The 22,740-nt window shown below is 41.6% G+C and overlaps 1 protein-coding gene across 9 annotated transcripts in view; it reads right to left on the bottom strand.

Moving 5' to 3' along the window:
* Positions 1-17,600: 17,600 nt before the first annotated feature.
* CAMK2D (calcium/calmodulin dependent protein kinase II delta) overlaps positions 17,601-22,740 on the bottom strand; it is a 275,611-nt gene continuing 270,471 nt past the window's right edge. For 8 of the 9 annotated variants that reach the window (XM_090036671.1, XM_090036660.1, XM_090036664.1 and 5 more), the window contains one exon: positions 17,601-19,611. In XM_090036671.1, the coding sequence (XP_089892797.1) occupies positions 19,608-19,611 (4 nt within the window). In that variant the 3' untranslated portion in view covers positions 17,601-19,607. Of the gene's footprint in view, positions 19,612-19,797; positions 19,868-22,740 lie in introns of those variants that run through there. The other variant, XM_090036673.1, reaches the window with a different exon arrangement.

The raw sequence follows: 22,740 nt of genomic DNA, 5'->3' as shown, positions 1-22,740 counted from the left end.
TGAAATGTTAACAATGACCTTTAGCATTTGTGGGTGTGCTATTTCCTCCTACTCCGTGTATCCAGGTTCAACCAAAGATTTTCATATGGCTGTATAAAAGGCTGACCTAAGGAAGGGTCACTCATATCATCCTTGGGGAGGTGGGGGGGCACGCTACTCTTAACTGCCTCACACTAAAAAGTGTCTGTCTATACGTTTGCATTATATTTAGGACCTTCAGAGCCTATTGAAACAGTAACGACTTAAATCCTAGAGATCATTTAAGGCACTGCAAGCAAGGAAACAGCTGAGATTTCCAAACCATCCAAGAGCTTTGGGAGTACAAGTCCCCATGCAACTTTCAGTAGAATTTGTAATCTTGTATTCCATTTTGAAAATCCTTTTACTTTAAAGCTGAGATTGCCGTTTATGGTGCCCATACAGTTAACACATGGGGATCTCAGGGGCTCATCAGTATTTGTCATACCTCAGACTAGTATGTACGGATCTGAGAAGAGACACATTGGTTGAGCATTATGGAAGCTTGTACTATTGCTGTACCATCTCTGTGCTGAGAGGGTGTGTTTTACACAATTATAGTTGATGATGAAACATCTAACCACTTTGAGTATATATTTGCATGTTACCTCTTCTTCCTCACTTCTTTCACACCTCCAACCACCAACAAAATTGTTTCCCTGAAGTTGTAGATCAGCACATACACAAAAAATAAGTTTTTGTTTTAAAACATCTTGTATAGTCTCCTGAGTTATAAAGCAGAAACATCTCATTCTTCACTCTTCTGAACCAGCTGAATGCTAAGAAAGGAGACAGACTGGCTGGCAGCAGTGAAAGAAAAACTAATGTGTTTCCACGGATATAAATAAATATGCATTTATGTATGCTGTGCACAGATTTAAAAAATAGATCTGTCCTGCTGTCAACAATAAAAAGTAGATGCAGTAATAAATAGTCTCAAAATTATGCCTGTTCCCTTGAAGGTAGTACAGAGACTGATCACACCAGGCTTTGGCCATGGTACAGAATCTAAAAAAATATATTATTTGCAATATATTGAACCAAGATGAGAGCATTATACAAAATGCAGCATTTTGGGTCAGATTTATCCTTTGTGTAGTTCCAATAACTCAGCTGAAAGTAGATGACCTCAGTACCCAGAAAGATTATGAAGGGTATCAGCAAAGAATCCGTTTCTAAGCACGTAGGCCACGGACAGACATTACACATAAACCAGCTTAAGTGATCAGAAACTGGTTTACACCTGTAACAGAACAGATGTTCAGTGCACTTAAACCAATTTGAAAATGGCTGAAACCAGTTTGAGATAAACCTGATTGAATGTAGTATCAGACTTAACTGATTTGGGTCAAATCAGTTTTTGCAATGCCTGTCCCAGACCCCTTGTTGGTTTAGGTTAAATCAGAGTCTCCCAGCATCCCAGCATGCTCTATGGGCTGGGCAGGGCTCTCTGCTCCACAGCAGGGCTGGCCCCTCCCCTCTGCTCCTTGGCTGGATCTCAGCACAGACTTGCAGGCACAGCAGGGTCTGCTGACTTCCCCATGCCCTGCTCTCACCTCTCGCTGCTTAAGCAGAGATCCCTTCCTCCTCTCTGCTACAGCAGGAACTGTACCCAGCATGTGGTATGCTAGCTAATGCTGAGAGGTGTTTGTGTGTGTGTCTCTCTCCAATTTCACTGAAATAGGCAGACAGCACAGTTACTGTGGATTTTGGAGCTAATCAACAGGTCAGCCAGGAAGCTGTTTAAGAAGTTTGAAGTAACGTGGAGACAGGCTATTGTTTTGCTAATTGGGTGACATAGACTGTTATCAGCCCCTCCAGCTGGCTTGCTTCCCTGTCAGTTTGCTATAGACAGTATGAGGAAGCAGAAAGGGAGACTGAAAAGTTCTGAATCATCAACAGATGCATGTGCTGCACCTGCCCCCTCCCCCCCTTGCATCACCATGCTAGTCTGGGGCTGGGGGTTGGAGGCTGGCAACACTCCCGCCCCTTGAGCAGCCAGTGGGGAAAAGCCTGGGACCATGCAGGCAGAGCTCCTTAATGAGAGATTCCTGCCAAGGCCCACCCATGTCCCACCTCAGCTCAGCTCCTTGCAGAAGGGAAGGGAGGGCTGCTCTAGCGCCTCCTGGCTTCTAGCCTGAGCCACTGCAGGCATATGCCTGAATTTCCTCAGTTCAGAGAGAATGTCTGTCCAGATTAAAACCAGTTCAGCCTAACCAGATTAAACTAACTTGCAAAGATTTAATCAATTCAGGGTCAGGCTTTTTGAATGTCTGTCCCTAGTCCTAGGGGATAACAAGTGATCAGGAACAGCCCACATGGATTTGTCAAGAGCAGGTTATGCTTGATAAACCTGAATTTTTTTCTATGACAGGATGTGCAGGCAACAGCAGAAATGGTACTATATAGCAGAGCTGTCCCACTTCTAAGCAGCTGAGGTTCACAAGCTGCACAGGTTGAGCCAGCAGGAGCTGCAGATTGCAGTGGATACAAGAGCAGGCTACACTATGCTGCATGCTTCCCTGGCACCATGGATTGTATTGTACTATGGTACACTGCAATAAGGAGAGTGGTGGCCCAGTGGGAACCCAAAGAATACAAATTAGCCCCTTGAAGGCCACATGCAGCCCATGACTAACATTTGCGCAGCACTTCTTTATAGGTTCATTGGAAAGCAGGCCTGGAAGGGACTTCATGAGGTCGTCTAGTCTAGCACCCTGCTTAAGGCAGGATAACCCCTCACTAAACCAATCCAGTCAAGTGTCTGTCTAACTTGTCCTTAAAAATGTCCAGGGATGCAGCTGCTACAACTTCTCTAGGTACCTTGACCACCCGCATAGTCATAAATTTCCTGTAATTGCCAACCTAAATTTCCCCTGATGTAGCTTGAGGCCATTGCTCCTAATCCTGTGCCCTACATCCACAGGAAAAAATCTCCATCCTCTATATAATCACCTTCAGGTGTTTGAAGACTTATCAAATCTTTCCCTCAGTTTTCTCTTCTCCAGACTAAATAAACCTAGTTCTTTTAGCCTTTCCTCACAAGTCATGTTTCCCAGGCCTCTAAAAACTTTTCTCCCTCTGCTGGACTTTTTCCAATCTGTCCACATCTTTCTTGAAGTGTGGGGCCCAAAACTAGACACAGTACTCTAGGTGAGGACTCACTCACACTAAGGAAAGCATAAGAAGCCCCTCCTTGATTTGCAGAAAACATTTCTGTTAATACCATAAATAACAGAACACAAGGCAGTAAAGGGGATTCTACAAGTATATCAAAATTAAGTGGAAAACCAAAGAAACCAGAAGTCTCATGTGGAATGCAGAAGGCAATCTAGTTATGGATGTTGCAGAAAAGGCTGAAATATTTCAGGCCTTTGTCATTTCAGTCTTCATGTGCAAAGTCAGCTACCAGATGATAAGCAGCAGCAAAGATGGGGAAGGATACAAACAGCTTAAACGAGTGGAATAACAGGTTAAAGATTACTTAGAGATGCTACATTTATTTTAAGTTGGCAGCTTCTGATGGGATGCCCCTTAGGGTATTGACAGAATTGGCTGAGGTGATTTCACAGCCATTGCCTATCATGTTCGAGAACTCTAGGAGGTTGGGTGAGGTCCCAGATGACAGGAAAAGGATAAATATAGTGCCCATCTTTAAAAAGGGGTCAAGGGAGAATCTGGGGAATAACTGAACTGTCAGCCTGACCCCAATATCTAGATATATCATAGACAGACTAGGTCCTCAAGGAAAACAAGGTAATCAGGAAGAGCAAGCATGGATTCACCTCTTGGTCATCCTGACCAACCTGATTTCTTTCTCCGATAAGGTGGCAAGCTCTGTGGATGGAGAAGAGCCTTGGATGTGATATACCTTGACTTCAGCAAAGCTTTTGACACTGTCTGCCATGACATTCTCATTTACAAGCTAAGGAAAATACAGTCTAGAAGAAACTACTGTCTGGTGAATACAAAACTGGTTGGATCAATTATCTACTTGGGAGAAGATATCAATTGGGGTTCCCTAGGGGTCTGTCCTGGATCTGGCACAGTTCAATAACTTCAGTATTGATTTGGAGGATAGGATTGAGTGTACAGTTAACAAATTTGCAGATAGCAACAAGCTGGGCAGAGCAGCAGACACTCTGATGGGCCAAATGAGGATTCAGAATGACCCTGACAAACTGGAAAAGATTATTTGAAATTAATCTAATGAAACTTAATAAGGACAAGTCCAAAGGCCTACAGTTAGGGTGGAATGATCAATTGCACAACTACAGACTGGGGAATGATGAGCTAGGCTGTAGCACTGCAGATTAATACTTAGGGCTCTACCGTGAATTACAACTGGAATATGAGCCAAGGGTGCACTCTTGTTAGAAAAAGAAAGCCAACAGAATACTGGGTTGCAAGTCCACTCTATTCAGTTGTTCCAGTTTTGGGCATTGCACTTCAAGAATGATATGGGCACATTAGAAGAAGTCCAGTGGAAAGCAACAAAATGATTAAAGGTCTAGGAAGGATGACTTAAAAATACGTTAAAAGAAATAGTTTATTTAGCCTGGAGAAGGGCACCCCAGGCCAGGTGAAATGGCTTTGTGGGCCATATCTTTGACATCCCAGCATTACGTGCTTTGTTCACTGTTTGTTCATTTAGAGATGAAAAATACCTAAGCCTACATGCAGAAAAAATGTGCATGCCTGGCAAAAACGTGTCTGCTCTGTTTGCTGTTCCAAACTTCAGGTCTGCTAGGCAGAGGATCACTTAGCTGGCTGGGATTAGGCCTTAGCAAGTTTGTACACAGAAGCATGAGAGTTTGTTTGAGCCAGCAGGTACACATCTGCTTGTAGTAGTTGCATCCCTGGTGCCTAGCTCCCTGTGCAACCACTCCCTGCAGCTCTGGCTGTAGCAGGGCAGGAGCAGTTCTGGGGCTCCTTCTACCCCACGGTCAGCTGGGGACAGTGGTGATGGCAGGTGGGTCTTTCTGCACCAAGAGACATAAGTAGAAAGGGGAAGGGGGGAATAGGAGGGGAGGAGAGGTGCCACTCAGCATAGAGGCAGTGCAGAGAGGGTGGTCAGATTTTTTCCTTTTGGGGTCTTTAAACATCAGACTGTTCTTTCTACATTGTACTTACCTCTGTTTTTCCCAACTGCAGGATATTCTGTGTATTTAAGCAAAGACCCTTATTCTGTTTCCTGTGACCTATTCCAAAAGCCATTCCATTCAGGTCTGCCCCCATGGAATTTTTTATCTATGGTTGGCCAGAAACCAAAAATGTGTTTTGTAGTAAATAAACAAATAATTGAGGTTTCTGCCCTTTTTGTTCTGTAATTGAAACAAATATGTGATATGAAACAAATATGTGATATTTCAATGTTTCTGTGAGAAAAGAGACGCTCACCCCAGAATAACCTATTACCCAGTGGCTAAGGCTCTCACCTGGCACATAGGAAACCCTGTTTCAACCCCCTGGTCCAAGTCAAGCAGAACAGTGACTTTAAGTAGGATCTGCCATCTGAACAGCAGGCTATACATTTAGGATGTATCTGTTCTTTTTCTGGGAGTATATATATTTAACCAGTCATATAAAGTGGAACTCCTCCAACAAAAAAGATTGAAAGAGGAAAGTTTGCCTCTAGGAATTCCAGCCTGGAGCTGCAAAGTGTTGTTGATACCAGTCTGCTTCTATTGCCAGCTTCACATTGTATGACTCAGCCTTTCTAGAAATAACAAGTTCTGCCAAGAACTTCCTGACCTACAGCATGCACAATAAGCCCCATCCAGAAGGTGTGCTCTAGTATTTGCTGAGACATATCTGTGGTATCTATGCCTGAATTACAAGAAGATGACATTGCTTTAAAGAAGGGCTTTATTTCTAGAACAGGTTTTGAATTCGCTTGACATTTTTTCAAAATAATAATAAAAAAAAGTTGCTGTTATTACTGGGTTAACAACAGACAGGACTGCTGCACCAGGTTAGTCTGGCCAAAGCCCTAGGCTCCTCAGTTATTTCTGATGGATTTTTTAACACTATGGGAGCCTGCATACAGAATCCTTTTTGGTGAAGTTGTGATGATGATGATGAAGCAGCAGCAGTAACATACAGGCACAGTGATATGAGGCCTGTTCTTACAGGTAGGTAGATCATTTTCTGAACATCACTTCCTACATTTCTTCAAAGAGAAGGATGCCCTGCCTTCTCCTGTCTTAACTAATTAACTAACCTTCCAGGGATACAACTTGCAGCTCAGCTGAGGGTTCCTAAAATTCATGTATTAGGAGCTGTTAGGAGGTAATACTTCTGAAACCAAGGGGGAAAATTTGAGAACGAACAACAAGAAAACTGCCAAACAATGAGATCTAGTACATTAATTGTAAATCATTTTCTAAAAGACGGGGTTGTCATTTGAGGGGCTGTCTAAAATACTTGTTTGAGGGGTTGTCTACAATAGCCTGGGCAAAGAACTAGAAGATATGCTATTGAGAGTAACAATGTTCAGGACTGCCCAGAGCACCAGTGATCTCTTTTTCTCCCTTTGACTTTTATAGCAGGTGTTATTTAGCTAATCCTTATTAGCTCATTGATTTTTTTTAGACAGAAATTGCTAGGGGCACAGTTTAGCATTTAAGTCTTTGGTAAAATCCTTTATTCCTTCCATTAAATACTTCTCATTCATCTTTAAATCACTTCACCTTAGTTTTGTTAATTGCATGCCAGTCCATACTTGATCTTTTTAAGGGTTAGGTTGAAATCAGCCTTGTAAGTGCCTTCACAGGATTAAAACAGAATTTAAGGGACTAAGTCAGAGACTGACTATTCCAGCTGCTACAAAACTGCTGAGTTACCGGACAATAAGGTTTACCATCCCCAGAGGATGTTCTTTATCTCTGGGCTATGGTGTCTTACCATCTCTTCCTAGATGTCCTGACACTCACCTGCAGGCCCAGAAACCCTCATATTTGTTGCCAAGCTTAAACTAAGGCAGCAGTGGCTGCAGGAAAGACTTCTGTCCGAGGGTGAGATGACTCATTAGAGTTAGCAGATGCTAATTCTAAGGAATGCTAGTCTGTGTTAACTAGTGCTACCGATCAGTCATACATTCAAGGTTGAAGGTTGATACCTTCTCTGATGTGCACTGTGCAGGCCTGCAGCTGGAGAGCTGGTGAGGAGGGGCATGTCTAGGGGCTGCAAATCTGCTCTATGCCTGCCCTGCTCGCTCACTCTCTGCCACAGTATAGGCTGACTAGGAGTGGGGAGAGGTAAGGGGCCCTCTGCACCATTTGGAGCACTCCATCCACCCTGTAATTGTCTCTCTGCCCCCCACCTCCCAATTGTTCCCTCAACCCCAGTGATCACTGCCCTGCCACCCCAAGCAGTCCAAGAGCAGTGGCAACAGCAACAGTGGAGGTGGTTTTCCCTCCCGGCTAGCTTCTAGGCTCCTGGGACGTCTTTCTCCCCTTGTACTCAGCCTTGGTGAGGCCGCAGCTGGAGTATTGCATATTTTTGGGTTCCACAATTCAAAAAGGATGTGGAGAAGCTTGAGAGGGTCCAGAGAAGAGCCACGCGCATGATCAGAGGTCAGGAAAGCAGACCTTACAATGACAGGCTGAGAGCCATGGGGCTCTTTAGCCTGGAAAAGTGCAGGCTCAGGGGTGATCTGATGGCCACCTATAAATTTATCAGGGGTGACCACCAGGATCTGGGGGAACGTTTGTTCACCAGAGCTCCCCAAGGGATGACGAGGTCGTAAACGGTCATAAACTACTGCAAGACTGTTTCAGGCTGGACGTAAGGAAGAATTTCTTTACTGTCCGAGCCCCCAAGGTCTGGAACAGCTTGCCATCAGAGGTCGTTCAAGCACCTACTTTGAACACCTTCAAGAGTAAATTGGATGCTTATCTTGCTGGGATCCTATGACCCCAGCTGACTTCCTGACCTTTGGGCGATGATCTTCCGAGGTCCCTTCCAGCCATAATGTCTATGAAATCTACAGCCCATACTGCCTCTGTGCACCCAGATCCAGTCTCGTTTAGGCCCTGCAATTGTCTGGCAGATCCCTGCCCCCTCTCCCCTGCATCCCTGTAGGTTGCAAGGCCTGGTGGGGGCTGGATATGGGTTCACAGGTTTGCAGGGATCCCAAAAGCAGGCAGGGAGGGGGATTCCCCAACAGCACCTCTGCTACTCTTGGGCTGATCAGGGAGGTAGGGCAGTGATCCAGGGGTTGACAGGCAGATGGGGAGGAAGAGGGTGAGTGGGATGGCAGGGAAGTAATCTGGGGGTAGAGGGAGCAATTTGTGGGGGTCAGTGGTACAGCAGTCCCCTTCACCCTATTCCCTATCTTTCCCTCCAATCCTACACCTCCCTTCCCCCCATGTCCCCCTCTCCTTGGCTCACCTGTCCCCCTTCACCCTTTTTCACTGCCTCCCCATCCCCACCCATGTGTTGTCTGGCTGTCACCAGCTGTCAGTCCAGGACCATAGAATCCTGGATGATAGCTAGTCTACCTGGGAGCAATGCCTCCTGGGATACTGGAGGACCTCAAATTCTGGTGTTATCTAAGGTGAACACCCAGAAGTTAACTTAACTCAAGCTAGGTAGCACAGCTCAAGGATAATGCTAGTTTGAAATGCCATAACTTTAAGATGCCTGGGGGGCACTTAGCATTTCTTAATCAGCCTTAATGTTTTCAGTGCTCTTAACATGGTCAAATTGCAATGTATCATCTTATGCTGGCTCAGAGTCTATGAGGAAGATCTTGGTTAGTCGCACATTTAATTGTATACCCTGCTTGAGCTGTGAGCTGCAGCTTATGTACTGGAGAGTCAGGAGTTCCTCTGCACCTGCTTTGGGTTCTCTGGTCTCCAGCTTCACCAGAAATTCAGGTACAGCTCACCACAAGACACAGTTTCCAAAAAGTGGCTGACAGCTGGGGTGTTAATACTAGAACTTAACCTCATTGGTCCCAGATGTAGAGGTTCTCCTGGACACATCTTTATAGTCTATCACCAGTTCAGTTTAGGCCACAGGTTCTGTTCAGTGAAGCAGTATTGGTTATTTATTGTCTTGTGCTATCAGCGCTTGTTTGTTTCAGTATGAAGAAATGATAGAAACGTATGAGCACAGGGTTTTCTGCTTTGTTTTGCCACCTTTCTAGCCTGCTGGTTAAAAATGATGAGGTATCATTAACTGTATATGCTTAATACACACCTAACTGTATACACCTAATAATAGTCCTATGTATTTCCAGCTTTCCTCTTCCCAGGCTACCCATTCTCATTACTTTGGCCAGGATCCTGAAGACTAGCAACATTTCCTGCCAGTGACAGCAACATTAAAGTCAGTGCAAAGCTCTATTCAAACTACTACTTACATGGCTTAGTAAGATTACAATAAGGATGCATCAATTGGAGAGATTTCCTATACTGATCTGTTCAGGCAACTACTAGTGTGGCAAATAATGAAAGGTTCATTCTTCACCTGGATCACTGTGCACCCAGAGGAAACTGGAATCACAACAGTCAATGCATATTCTCCTTTGCAAACAATTTTCAAATTAATTTTGTTGATGACTTTCTATTTTGCAGAGACTCTATTGTTTTACATTATTGGGATTTGATCAAAGCCAAATGAAGTTAGCTATTGCTCAATAAAGAGACTGTACTTAATCAGGCACCTCCACAGTGATCTTGTTGGTACCTCCATGTAGGCATTGTGATATGTAAAATTTCAGTACTTTGCCCCAGGAAGATGATGCAGATTAGGGCTAGGTGTTCAGGACCCCAGTGCACAGAATGGGGAGACGCAGGCACTTCCCAATGGAATCCAGTGCACAAGGGAAGTCCTGGGAGCAGGGAGCACCTAAAGCCAGCCAATAGAAAATGCTTAGCTAATTGGTGCTTTGAACTTCCACCCCTTGCAGCTTAGCCATCTGATTTAGGGCTGTATATTAGGTGCCTCCATCATCACTGGCTCCAGAACAGAGAGCACAATACTACATACCCAGGACTCCCACCTCCCAAGGGAGTTCCCTCTTCCCTGGGCTAGAGTCATGCACACTCTTGCTTGCTTCCTGGACTGGTTAAGCATTTTGGATAAGGTAGCGTTCTGAGCCTACACCTATGCTAATATGCCTAGGTATTTTTGCAGGACAAAATGGAGGCAGCTACTGAATCCAAATGGCTTCCTGGCTGATAGAGTGGTGCTAATCTAATTCCTGCTTAATGGCCTACTTTGATTGACTTGGTTCTGGATCAAAATGTTAACAGTTCTGGCAGGTTTGTTTTAAATCATTAGAGATGGAAATGAAACATTTTTTTCCCCAGTTTCACAGACTACAGGGAGCAGCTACAGAAAAACTGCATCAATTCTATACAGTCTGATAATATGATGAGGCATAAGCAAAGCGTCAAACAAACATACAGCATACTGTGCCCTACATTTTATAAGACTTGCTTGTGATTCAGACACATACACTCCCATCTGTCTGTGTAGATGATTTGTGGATAAATTTGCCTCTGTGGATGATTTGTGGATAAACTGAGATATTAGAGAATTCTTGGGAGCAACATAAACTGTTGTTTCATTTGAAGAGAGTTTTGACATTTTGTCTTCTTTTGGGCTTAGGCTTCCTATTATTAGTTACAAACCTAAGTTAACTTCTCTTCTCTTTCTCTCTCTCGCTTCCCTTTTCCCTTTTGCTCTGTTCCTCCTTCCCACCATGTTTTTAGAATAGGTATCTGGAAAAACACATATTTTAACATCTGTTCAGAGCTGACATATTAAGGTGTCATCTCTCTCCCCTCTCCCCTGGAACCCATGGTTTGACTAACCTGATTGCATATTTTTTTCTCTTGGTTAAATTAAGATGTCCCAAATTGAACTGGGGAAAGAAGGCAAGATAGTGAGCTGACTCTACTGCTTTCTGGATTTTGCAGAGTTCACAGGCACTGATATTTCTCTCATGCAGCTTTAAGGTGATTCAGGGCATGTCTACACGCACATTGATGTGCCATAGTTACTGCACATTAAGTTTAGTAGCTGTAATGACAGGTACTAACTGAATGTGTAGTAACCAGCGCTACTGCGCAGTAGTGCTTGTACACACCTTTTTAATAACGCTAATGCATGGCAGACTAATTTTACTGCACATTAGTGCAATAACACTACTTTTGCTGTGATGTGCTAATGAGCAGTAGAATTAGTCTACTGCACATTTAGTGTCTCGTGTAGTCGCATCCTCAGTGTCTTTTCTCTTACTTGTATACCACTGTAAGTTTTCTCTTCCTCCTGTCTTCAGTACTAAGTTAAGTGAGAAGTGAGGTCAGCTCACTTCTGCAGGAAGACTGCAGAGGGTAGAGAGCAAATTATATTCTTCCAAACAGTATTTTTCAACTGTTAATATACCATCCCTTAAGAGAGGCAGATCTGTAAGGTAGCCTTCTGACTCTTACAAGCTCTACAGATAGTTAATCTTAGAGGATGATGAGTTTCTTAAGCTTCTATTCAGCTCATTGGTGTGGAGATCATTATAAATTACTAGGGAACTACTTAGTAAGATCAGTCAATAGACCAAATCCAAACAAGGACTCAAATACTGAACTGCAGTGTAGGATGGTGCAATTTAGATTGCTACCTACCCTTTATGTTATTAGATAACACACAATACTTACTAAAAGGACTGAGTTGTTACAAAATGAAGTTGTAGCAATCACTGTCTTTTAAAACGTTGGTGGGGATAGTGTCCTACCTGTATGTAGCAGCCTAAAGCTTAAAGTACTTGCCCATGATGTGTGAGACTGTAGTTTAAGTCCCTTTTCTCGTTAAGGGAATTTAAACCCACATCCCAGATGGGAGACTCAATTACCAGACTAATGTATGTTGTGAGATGAGTGAAGGACACTCTCCAACCCACCTGTTGAAGCTGTTTTATTGTGTAGAAAAGCAACTGAGATGGAGTCAGAGACAAAATGACTGTTGCCTATTGATTAAGGAACTCACCTTGAAGGTGCAGAACCTAGATTCTGGCCCAGACTGTCCAAGAAAATCACTGATAAATGATACGAGAAATCTTGGGAGCAGGAACCAGAACCCAGGTCTCTCTGCTCTGCCAATAAGCACCCTAACTACTAGGCTACAAGGTCATTTTTTGGATCTGGTTATTGGTCTTTAACTGTCTCAGTCACATTTTTAGTTTGAAAGGAGAATTTGTTTTAAAGACAAGTTATTTCTTTCAGAATAAGTTTGATTGCTAAAGTGTCTTCACAACAAATGCGAAGAATATATTTTTAAGTACAATGACAAACAAAAAAAAAGATCCAAAGTGCAATGTTTGCATGCTGAAATGTAAAAGCCCTATGTGTAAGTACAGCTCTCTTCATTCACCCCCTGCGTAAAAAGATAGTGATTCTTAATGGACTGTTTTTAGAGGGGTTTTATGAGGATGAATAACTATTGGTGCTAAGCTTATTGCTAATGTTTTCCTGCAGTAAATGGTCACATACAATTTATAGGGGCCACCATTTACCCACATTTCCCACATTGTGGTATCTGAGATACGACCATATTTCCCCATACTAAGTATAATCAATAACTGCAGGAATTCATTATAGTTAAACCTGGATAATATCACTACTATGTATACTGTACTCTGTGTGTTACCACAACATTCCTCATCAATGGCTGACTTTCATTCATAATAATGCCCAAAAAGCTGCTGTTTATTGTCACTCTGGACAATGTCATAGGCTCCTTTATGTCAACAACTTAAGTGATCTTCACCAAGTAAATCTACTGCATAGTATCATAATTATTGAATGGTGTCCCAATATCTTATTTATATTCCAAAATCCAATTGAATGATGTTCATATATATATGTGTGTGTGTGTGTGTGTGTGTGTGTGTGTGTGTGTGTGTATGTATTTATAGAGTGTGCATATGTGCTAGTGCACAACAGTTAGGATAGGTTTGTCAGGTGATTTTTAGTGCCTGGAAATTAAGGGTAATGTCAGAGCCTGTGAATGGCTAGCTTTAGTGCTACCTATGAGATTTATTTTATAGCTAAATTGTATGGGGTGCATGTGTTCTTCCTGCATAGATAACTTGCAGGGTATGCCTGTGAAACTCAAAAAAATAAATAAAAAATGGTCTGAGTGGATGAAGCACAGGCAGGGAAGGCTAGTGAGGCTATTTTGTGCAGTGACGTAGCCTCTCCTTCCTTCTGTTAAGTAGAGTATTTTTTTTTAACATGGCATAATTTGTACTGTTTTAACTTTGTTACTTATGTTAGTTGTTAAATAAATGCCTCCAGACATTACATAAGCTCCCAAAAATGCACATAAGGAGTAGGGCATAAGCTGTTGCCTCTCCAAAATCTGAGCTGTGGTGCCCCCTTTCAAGAAAGGATCAGAATAGGCATAAGCTCCACCTGGTGTGTAACTCCCCTGATTGGCATCTCTTATTATCACAGGCTAGTGTCAGTCCCATCTGTGTGACGTTATCAGGATCTGACTAGAAGTGCTACTTATATCTAAAGTGCTACTTATACCTATATTGGATTTAGATCCAGAAACTTTGGAAAATGTTGCGTTATATTATATAATGGCTCAGGGTTGGGATTGGCAACTCCCCTCTTGATCTCACAGGTCAGTGGTTGCAACCCAGCCCCCTGCTGCAGGCTGCAAATCTCTGCCCCTCCCGCCCCAGAGGGCTCAAGCGTCCCTTGTTGCAGATCAGGGACATCTCTGAAGCCAGGTAAGAAAAGGCACCAGAGAAGAGCAGGAGAGGTGTGCTGAGCTGGCAGGAGGGTTGGTGCAACTGGTTTCTGTCTGATTCTCATCTGGTGCAACCTTCCCTGACTGGATTCAACCCCTTTTCATGCTGGATCCAGCCCAAGGGCTTGGCAAGTGCTTTGAATATGAAAGCACTGCATGATGGAGTAATCACACCCCTTTTTAAGAGGTGATTCTGCCTTTGTGATGCCTTAGGGCTGCAGATTTTACATTTTTAAAAGGGCCCAAGCTACTGGAGTCATGAAAGGTAAACTCTTCATGTCCTGAGATGAATATGAGGACCATAAACTGAATGCAATCTCTGCTAGAACCAGAGTGAGCATAATGTATGGCATTCTGGGTCCTTTCTTCTGTGAGGATGAACAGATTCTCTTGCACCTCTGCTATTTTTCTTAGCCAAGGGGAGTAGGGCAAGATGGTATGGACTTGAGGCAGCTGCTCAAAGTCAGTCTTCTCTATTCTTTCCCTCTCTTTCCTCACAAAACACTGACCAGTCCTTGAGTTCCCACTCAGGGCCGTTCCAACTCAGTGGCATTCATTTCATCCTTACTGGACACTGGTTTAAGTGGCCTCCAGCCCATTCCGGTGGAGGCCCTCCAGCTGATTCCTCTCTCTTGGACCCTGTGGGCACATCTAGACATGTGCATTTACTGCACAGTAACCAAAATTACTGTGCAGTACGGGTGTGTGTCTACACATGCATGCCTGTACTGTGCATTAAATATGGCAACTTATGTCAACTTGAGTGTAAATTTGTTACCACGCAGCTATCAAATTTGTGCCCAATTAGTTACTGTGTAGTAATGCCCATCTAGACACGTTACTGTGCAGTAACACTGTGTGTGTGGACTGACTTGGGACTAACTTTAGTCCCAAGTCAGTCCACACACAGTGTTAATGCTTTTTAACGCCTGTACATATAGATGCCAGCCTACTCCCACTTATGGTGCAGTAACTTACTGAGCAGTTAATTTAAACCAGTGTAAATGCACATGTAGATACACCCACGATGTGCTGTGCTGTTAGGACCCAGGTTGAATCATAACCATGGTAATGGTTTTACCTAGTGTTCAAAGCTGGTGCCTTCTACCTCAGGGGATGTGTATTACTCACTTCCCATTCCATGTTCTGGGCTTTGCTGCTGCAGAGGCGCCTACGTTCAGGGCCATCTTCAGAGCTCTAGATTGCAAGTGAAAGTAGATATCTATATGCAACTGTTTGGTACAAGTTTGGGCACCTGCCTCAGTTACTGTCATGCTGGCTGCTTGTCACTATAATCCCTTGATTATTTGTGTTGTCCAGCAATCTGGTGCTGCTCAAAGAGCAGGAGGAGCTGGGAAGGATGAAGTGTTTGGGAAAGCCTAGGATTTTTTAAACAAGTGTGTGCTGTCTCCTGAATATTTGGGAGTGTGCATCCTAGCCTGGATCTTTTTCCCAAATTGCTTAGCTCCATCTGTGTCCTCCTCATGGAGCTGCCTGGGGCACATCCACAGGGGTCTTTGCTTGTCCAAGGGTACAGAAACTTTTGTAAGAACATTATGGTGCCTATATCTGGGGGGACCTTGGTGGTTCTCTTGTTTGTGGATAGCTTCCTGACTTGCCTTGGCATGCCTTTGTAAGCTGTCTTCCTAGACAGACAGTTTGTGGGTGTACAGGAAAGGAGATGACGTTAGTGGGAAAGGAATGGAAGAAACAGGGAGTGATCTCTCTTTGTTCCTGATGAGGGCTATACATTGGCCAGAAGGTATCTATGGGGAGTGTGTAGACGAAACGAAGGGCATGTATGCACGACACTTTAAAGCAGGTTAAATGCTTTTGCACTGTTTTAATGGTGTTGGTGTCTGCATGCGTCAGTGGAGTATTGTGCATTAATTCCAGCAGCTGTAGCACATTTGGCCACGTAATGCACCTTAAATGACTTTGGGGTGCAGCTAACTAAAACACCTCTGAGGTGTAAAATGACTAGGTTTACTGAACTTTCGGACATTTCCAGTAAAGACTACATTTCTAAGGGAATTATGGCACTTGAGGAAACAGTAAAGGGATACATTTTTGGAATAAAGAATGTTGTAGACTATGCACAATTACAGAGAAAACAGTTGTTTTATTCAGTACAGCTTGTACAAGTAAGTCCTCTAAGTCTGTATATATATTCTGAGATACAATTAGAAAACAGATATTTCCCACTTGTATAACACTCTGTCTCTTGCTCAAAGTAAAAAGAGACTGCATTAATGTAGTTTTCTTCCCCTGTAGAACACAGTTTTGGTTAGGCATTTCAGGAAAGAAAAACATAGAACTATAAAAAAATCCACCAGGTGGCAGCATGTTAAACTATTTCTTATACAATACTATTAATAGAAATCCAATGCGATACTTAAAAAGATAATAATCCAAATATTCTTAACCAGCTTCTTGGCACGTTTATTCTTTTCTGGTCAATTTATTTTATATTCTGCCCTGTGTTTTTATCTCTCTTGACCCATTGTAAATACACAGTTTTCAAAGGTTTACAGTGATATGGCTTAGCTAGGACTCAAACTTATTTTTGGAAGAGTGTTGGATGGAAAATATGAGTAAATATATGCTTAAGCACATAGTGATACGTGACAAAATGTAGGACCTTCTGATAAAGTGAAATCTTTTAAGTCCTTTGGCACTCAATGTAACATCCAAGCTGAAGAACACCTTTTGATATCCATTGTTACATATAAAGAAACTGCCTCAAAAATATTTCCTTTTTCCCTTTAGCACAGAATTTTTCCTAAGAACCATTTGAGACCGTGCACAAGTAGTAATCAATTCTGCACAACTGTCAGGTTAAAACCTGAACCAGACCCCAGTACTATGGGTCCGATCCATGATTTATGCTGTTCACATAGGGTGTGTCTACACATGTGCTTTAATGCACATTAGCCTATTTTAATGCACATTAAAGCATCACAAAGAACTGGTGTGCTTTTGCTAATGCACATTTTTCTAGTACTTCACAATGGGAGGTACTACATTTAATGCGCAATAGCAAAAACACATTAATAAACGTGTAGATGCACCCACAACGATTATGCTACTCTTGACATAAAATCAGAATGATGCTGTGGTGGACCTGGTCGCATATTTCATGGCCCATCAAGGATAGAAATGCTCTAAGGGATCATCTGTGGTCCTGACATACAAGAACTTAAAAAAGCAAAATAACATGTGTAGAAGCTCATAAGTAATGTGTTTCAGGGGTATAGGTTGTTGCTGTCTTGGTCTAATGACATAGGCAGACAAGGTTCTTTGGGTAAATCCAATATCTTTTATTAGTGCAACTAATAAAAGATATTGGATTTACCCAAAGAACCTTGTCTGCCTAAAGTAATGTTTAGCATTTAAATGCGATTATCTTTCTTTATGGTCTTCAGTGTGAGACTCATGGTAATCATGATTAGAGTAGCCTCTAGACTTTTACATGGTGAGGAACAGGAAAAGTAACCAATAAAGATTTGGGGTTCAAACTTTCTAAAATATTTCTAAGTGAATTCCCATAAAAGAAAAAGTATGTACAAAACCTGTCAAAATGGTGTAATACAAAGGTAGTAGATTAAAAGCCCGAGGAAGAAAAATTGTGCAAAATTAGACAGATTAGAAAAGCCATTATCTGTATTCCCCAATTTTGATGTGTAAAAGTACTTTAGCTTGTATCAATTCAATTCATAGCCAGAAATAGAAACTTTATATTTTCCTGTGATTTTTTTTTCCAGGGCTTTGCAGTATCCAACTTACTGTGAAAGGAAAACACAAGCACAATGTCAGCAGAAATCACAAATTTATTAATTCTTAAATATATCAGTCATTTACCATTATGGCAAGAACTATGTACACTGTGTCTCATGGTAAACTGCAGTGTTCCAAAATGACAGAAGGTAAGTGCAGAATTCAGTTGTGGTGGAGAGAACGAGTCACAATTTCCTCACATCTTGGTGTGGAAGACAAACTTGATCTACAGTAATACATCAACACCACATGCTATGGCAGAAGTATAAAAAAACACCCTACACCTAATTTGATAATTTTAAATACATTTATGCCACTTATAGCCGCTTCACAAAAAAAAGGAAAGAAATTAATAAGAAATAAAAGTGAGGCCATGACTTTTTCACAGATCCCATTGGCAGGTTAATATGGCTCAATACATTTACTGTAGATGCTTATTTTAAATATATATTGTTTTAAATCAGGTAATAATTACCAGAGAAGCTTAAATCCATTTACCGTACATCCACTAGTAACAACATCAAAGTGTTTAAGAACTGCTTTTGATTAGGAATCAACACAGAAAAGTGAAATTATACAAATTAGGAAGCTTTCCCATTTTAAAAACATCAGGCTGCTGAGTAGCACATTGTAATTGCTAAAAAGAACATTGATTGAGATATCATGCACTATACAGCACTGCAAAAAACAGTTAGCCCCATTGGTAATAAAACAATGAAGAACCAAAAAGAAACTGGACAATCCCTGTATTTATTCTATTAAAAATGAGGGGGAAAGAAATCTAAATACTTGCCGCAATATATGTATTTTCATAGGTATGCGAGAGAAGCAAGATAGTCCAGGTCACAAAATAACTGTTCTAAATGGATATTGAGAGCGTTCCCTGCTTACTGTACAGGTGTTTGCAGCAGAAGGATAGAAATTAAACTCTTAGTAATGCTGCAGTAGTTGTTGCCCCTAATATTCCTCAATAAGCAACAATTTAATAAGCCAAGAACAAATGCAACCACCCCCCCAAAAAAATCCTACTGTGGTAAAGTGTTACAGTATTAAAAATTGGTGTATTCTTAATAGCCTTCCAGAGAAGAAGCAGCTATAATCAAGTAAACAAACTCTTTATACTAAGCTGTTAAAGCCTAATATTTGTAGAGTATATTAACCACACATCTGGACTACAGCATAAACAAAATAAAAAATTCTCTAAAGCCTCCTTAATTTACTGTACACCCTAAAAGTGATAAAAATCTATTTTATTTTACCCTTTTAATCATCAAAAACTATTTCCCATTCACTGCTCAGTTTCCCACAAATTTTAATTTAGCTCTTCATTCACCTGATATAAATTTTCAGTTAGCATAGCAAGAAAGCAAAGGTAAAGATTCAAGAAAAAAATGAAGCTGACTTGCCAGAACAGTAAAAATTAATTCAAAAGTGGTCAAGCCAGCAAATGATGCAATTTTTCCAGTTTACACAGTTGAGTAATAACTAAGATGGCTTCAACTGGTATAACGCCAACATATTTCTCCTTCCACATTCACCAGTGATTTTGTCCAGCTAAATATTGCAATAAAACTGTTTTACAGTAATAGAGCTGTCAGTGGAAATTACATCTTTTTCTACTATAACCAATGCAAATCCCATAGGGGGAAGGGAGAGGGGGAGGGAGCGGAGCAAAAAAAAGTTCTTAAAGTGTGTCTGTGGGGGGGGATATGCTTTTTGCAAACATTGTAATTTTAAAGATGTTTGTCAAAACTTGGCATACATAGATAAAAATGACAAACATTGCTGAACCTACTACTGTACTGTGAATGTTTGTTTTTTCTTTGTCATTTCAATTTGCATGAAACATTTCCTTCATTGAAGAGTTAACAATGGACAGATGGAATATACAACCAAATGATGCATTGCAAAATGTGTTACATGTAGAACCTTCACAACTTCATGCACTCAGAAACATGCATGAAGAGGAGAACAGGATGGCCCAGATGGTAACCAACCAGGTGCATTGAGTATGGAGAACGCAAGAGTGGCACCGTTGATTTTTAACTAGAAGGGAAAAAAGACAAACAGGATTGCCATTAGGAACATCATTGATTTATGGTGTACTCTACAAATGTAGGGAGAGTACTATAAAGATTATCCAAATCAGCTGCAGCCTGACAAGATATTGTTTGTTCAAAAAAACAACCAAGCACTTACATATATCTCTTTTCCTCTTCACATCACCTTACAAACACCAATTAACCTTCACAGCATGCCAGGAGGTTTTGTTAATAGTATCTTCACACTAGTGGAAGGGACCCTGAGACAGAAAGCTTAAGTAACTTGCCTAAGTCCACAAAGGTCCACAAACTTCAAACTGAATTTCAGTCTGAAGGGAGTTTAAGTTGATATAAGTTACACCATTTTATGGCACCCTCAATCTGCATGTTACGGCAACATGTACTGTACAGGCTAACTTGGATTCACACAATAAATCAATATATTGTTAATATCCCCAACTTATACATCACTTTTGAGTTGGCCCTGTGAGTTGGGTCAAGGAGTCTAACCAGGTATCATTTTTATATGCAGGTGCCAGAAAAGGAGTGTAAGAAGAAAAGCAACAAACAGAATATTAAACTAGTAAAATCATTATTATTCATCATTTTTGTTACTAGTTTTTGGGGCTATAGTCAGGCCCCAGTGGTGCTAAAGACTGCATAAGTTCTTTCTTTTAGGTCTTTTTCTGGAATGTAACTTAGTATAATGTAGAGTATCTTATACATCAGTAAAAAGTTGCATTCTAGCACACGGCATGATGTCTGAATGTGTTTGATTCAGTAAGTCTCCTGACTACTTGTCCTGATATTTTGTGTGCGTACGTGTTCTTGCGTGCATGTGTGCATCTGTATGTATCCTACTGCTATGTTTAGCAGTTCTACAAGGTAACGGAGCCAATTCTTAATACTGAACATACAGCAAATGAAAATGATGTCTCCTTCCATCAAATATATCTGCCTCACGCAGACAGAAGCTGTGGAACAGATGGATGCAGAAGCATTTTTGGTCATCTTTCTGAATCATAGCAAAAATCTAGAATATATAATTCTAAATAAAAATAAATTGTAATTTGTGGCCATTTTCTTTTTTCAGACAAAAAACCCTAATGTTGTAGGGAAAATACTCAATGCATCTCTGTCTCAGGTTTATATGCTTTCATCACTGAAGCCTTCACAAAATCAACTATAGTGCTTGCTGAAACTAATTTGACATAACCTAGAGAAACATATACCTGCAGATGAGACTAGCTACGATGTTCTGCTTAGCTTATTGTACTTAAAATCTTCAGCCACTGCTAGTAAGTGTCACTTTGCATTACAAAAGTGTAATGATTGACCAAGAGAGATTATCAATAATAAATACTCCTAGAATGATAGATCTGAATGTGACTGAGTGCAAAGCTCTGGAACCCAAGAAGGAAAAGAAAACAGTGATGTTGAATTTCACCTTCATGAGGCTCCTACTACAGTGCTCCAGAATGGAGAGAGTTTGCTGCTTTTACTTTGAAAAATCAAGGTAGATTCCAAGACTCTCTAAAAGATGGTCATGAAAACTTGAAAAGGCTTATTCTGATAGGATGGAAAACTATTAGCTGGAGAAATGAGGCTTAGTAAAAAGATTGTAAGGAGGATAAGGAACTGCATAAAAGGGAAATGATAATCTGTGGTAGAAGTGGAACTATTGTGCTGCAGGAAGGTCATAAGTGAGGATCCTTGAGAATCAGTCTTGGGATTGATGTTATTTCATACTTTAGCTAATGGCCTTGGGACAAGAAGTAGGAGTGTACTTCAACATTTGCCTATGTCAAAGTTGAAAGGTATTAGCAAAAGAGAGAAGGACTGGAATATTTTACAAGAATAACCAGATGACCTTGACAACTGGAGGAATATAAAAAGGGTATAATGTAATTCTTCCAAGGTCAATACCTTCTATTAACAGACTAACACAAGAATTTTGATTATATACTGGGAGCTCATCATTTGGAAATGATGGAAAAGACGAATGCCCTGAGGATATTAGTTGATATCAAGATGGCGATGCACCCACATGACAAAGCTGAAAAAAGGGCAAGTGTAATCCTACGATGTATCAGGCAAGGTATTTTCAGTTGAACAAATACTAATGGCACCTCATTAGAAATCACATGCAAGGTCTAGGGGTATAGGTTGTAGCCGTGTTGGTCTAAGGACATACACAGATAAGGTTCTTTGGGTAAATCTGGTGTCTTTTATTAAACCAACTCAAACAGGTGGAAAAAAATTCTTCTTTGCAAGGTTTCAGGCACAAACACCCTTCATCAGGTTAAGGAAGCATCTGCAGCTGGTGTGTGCTCTTCCTGTATGGAATGGATAGTAAAGAAGCCAGAAGCTGGTATGCATACAGGAAAGCCAGTCAGTGACAATGTAAATAGGAGTCAATGGGTGATGGAAGATCTATCACTCAAGTTCTTGAAAGATGAATTCAAACTGGAACTGGTGCAGAGAGGAACAGAAGGAAGAGGAGACTAAAAGAGTACTTAGGTCATTTAGCTCATTTAATTTAGTAAAATTAAAGTTGAAGAAAAATATGATTGCATCAGGGCAGGGCCCAGCAACCTTTTCAAGCTGTAGGCTGAAACAACTTGGCTTTGTGCACCACAGGGCAGGTGGCTTTTGCAGCACATTCAGTTGCAGGGGGACCATCTATGCACCCATACTGGGACCAAGCCATTGGGAGCTATGCCCACTCCACTGCCTCTTTTTGCAGTCCTCTGCTCCTTGGCTATGGCATGGAAGCAGCTTTCAGCCCATGGGGAACAGTACTGGAAACACGTATTTGTAAACTGCATCCCTGTTGCTGCTCCTCCTTACTCTCCTTCTCCCCTGCCTCACCTTAGGCTGCAATGCAGGCGAAGCTGGAAGCTGCCAGACCCCAGCATAGCTTTCCACCAGGTGGAAGCTGCACCTGTGCTGTAGCTTTGTGGGAGGAAGAGAACCAACAGCAGTGCCAACAGTTTTTAGCTACCTGAGCCCAGGACAGCTCTCCACAGGCTAACTGTGCCCATGGGGGTGTGTGGAAGGCAGGAAGCAGCAGCAGCGGGGGCAGCACCTGCTGCTGATGTGCTGCCAATACCCCAGGGCCAGTGTCGAACAA

Source organism: Crocodylus siamensis, chromosome 2 (genome assembly GCF_052110815.1).
Source record: "Crocodylus siamensis isolate JL-2025a chromosome 2, ASM5211081v1, whole genome shotgun sequence".
Lineage (NCBI taxonomy): Eukaryota > Metazoa > Chordata > Crocodylia > Crocodylidae > Crocodylus > Crocodylus siamensis.
This window is presented reverse-complemented; position numbering and strand designations above follow the sequence as displayed.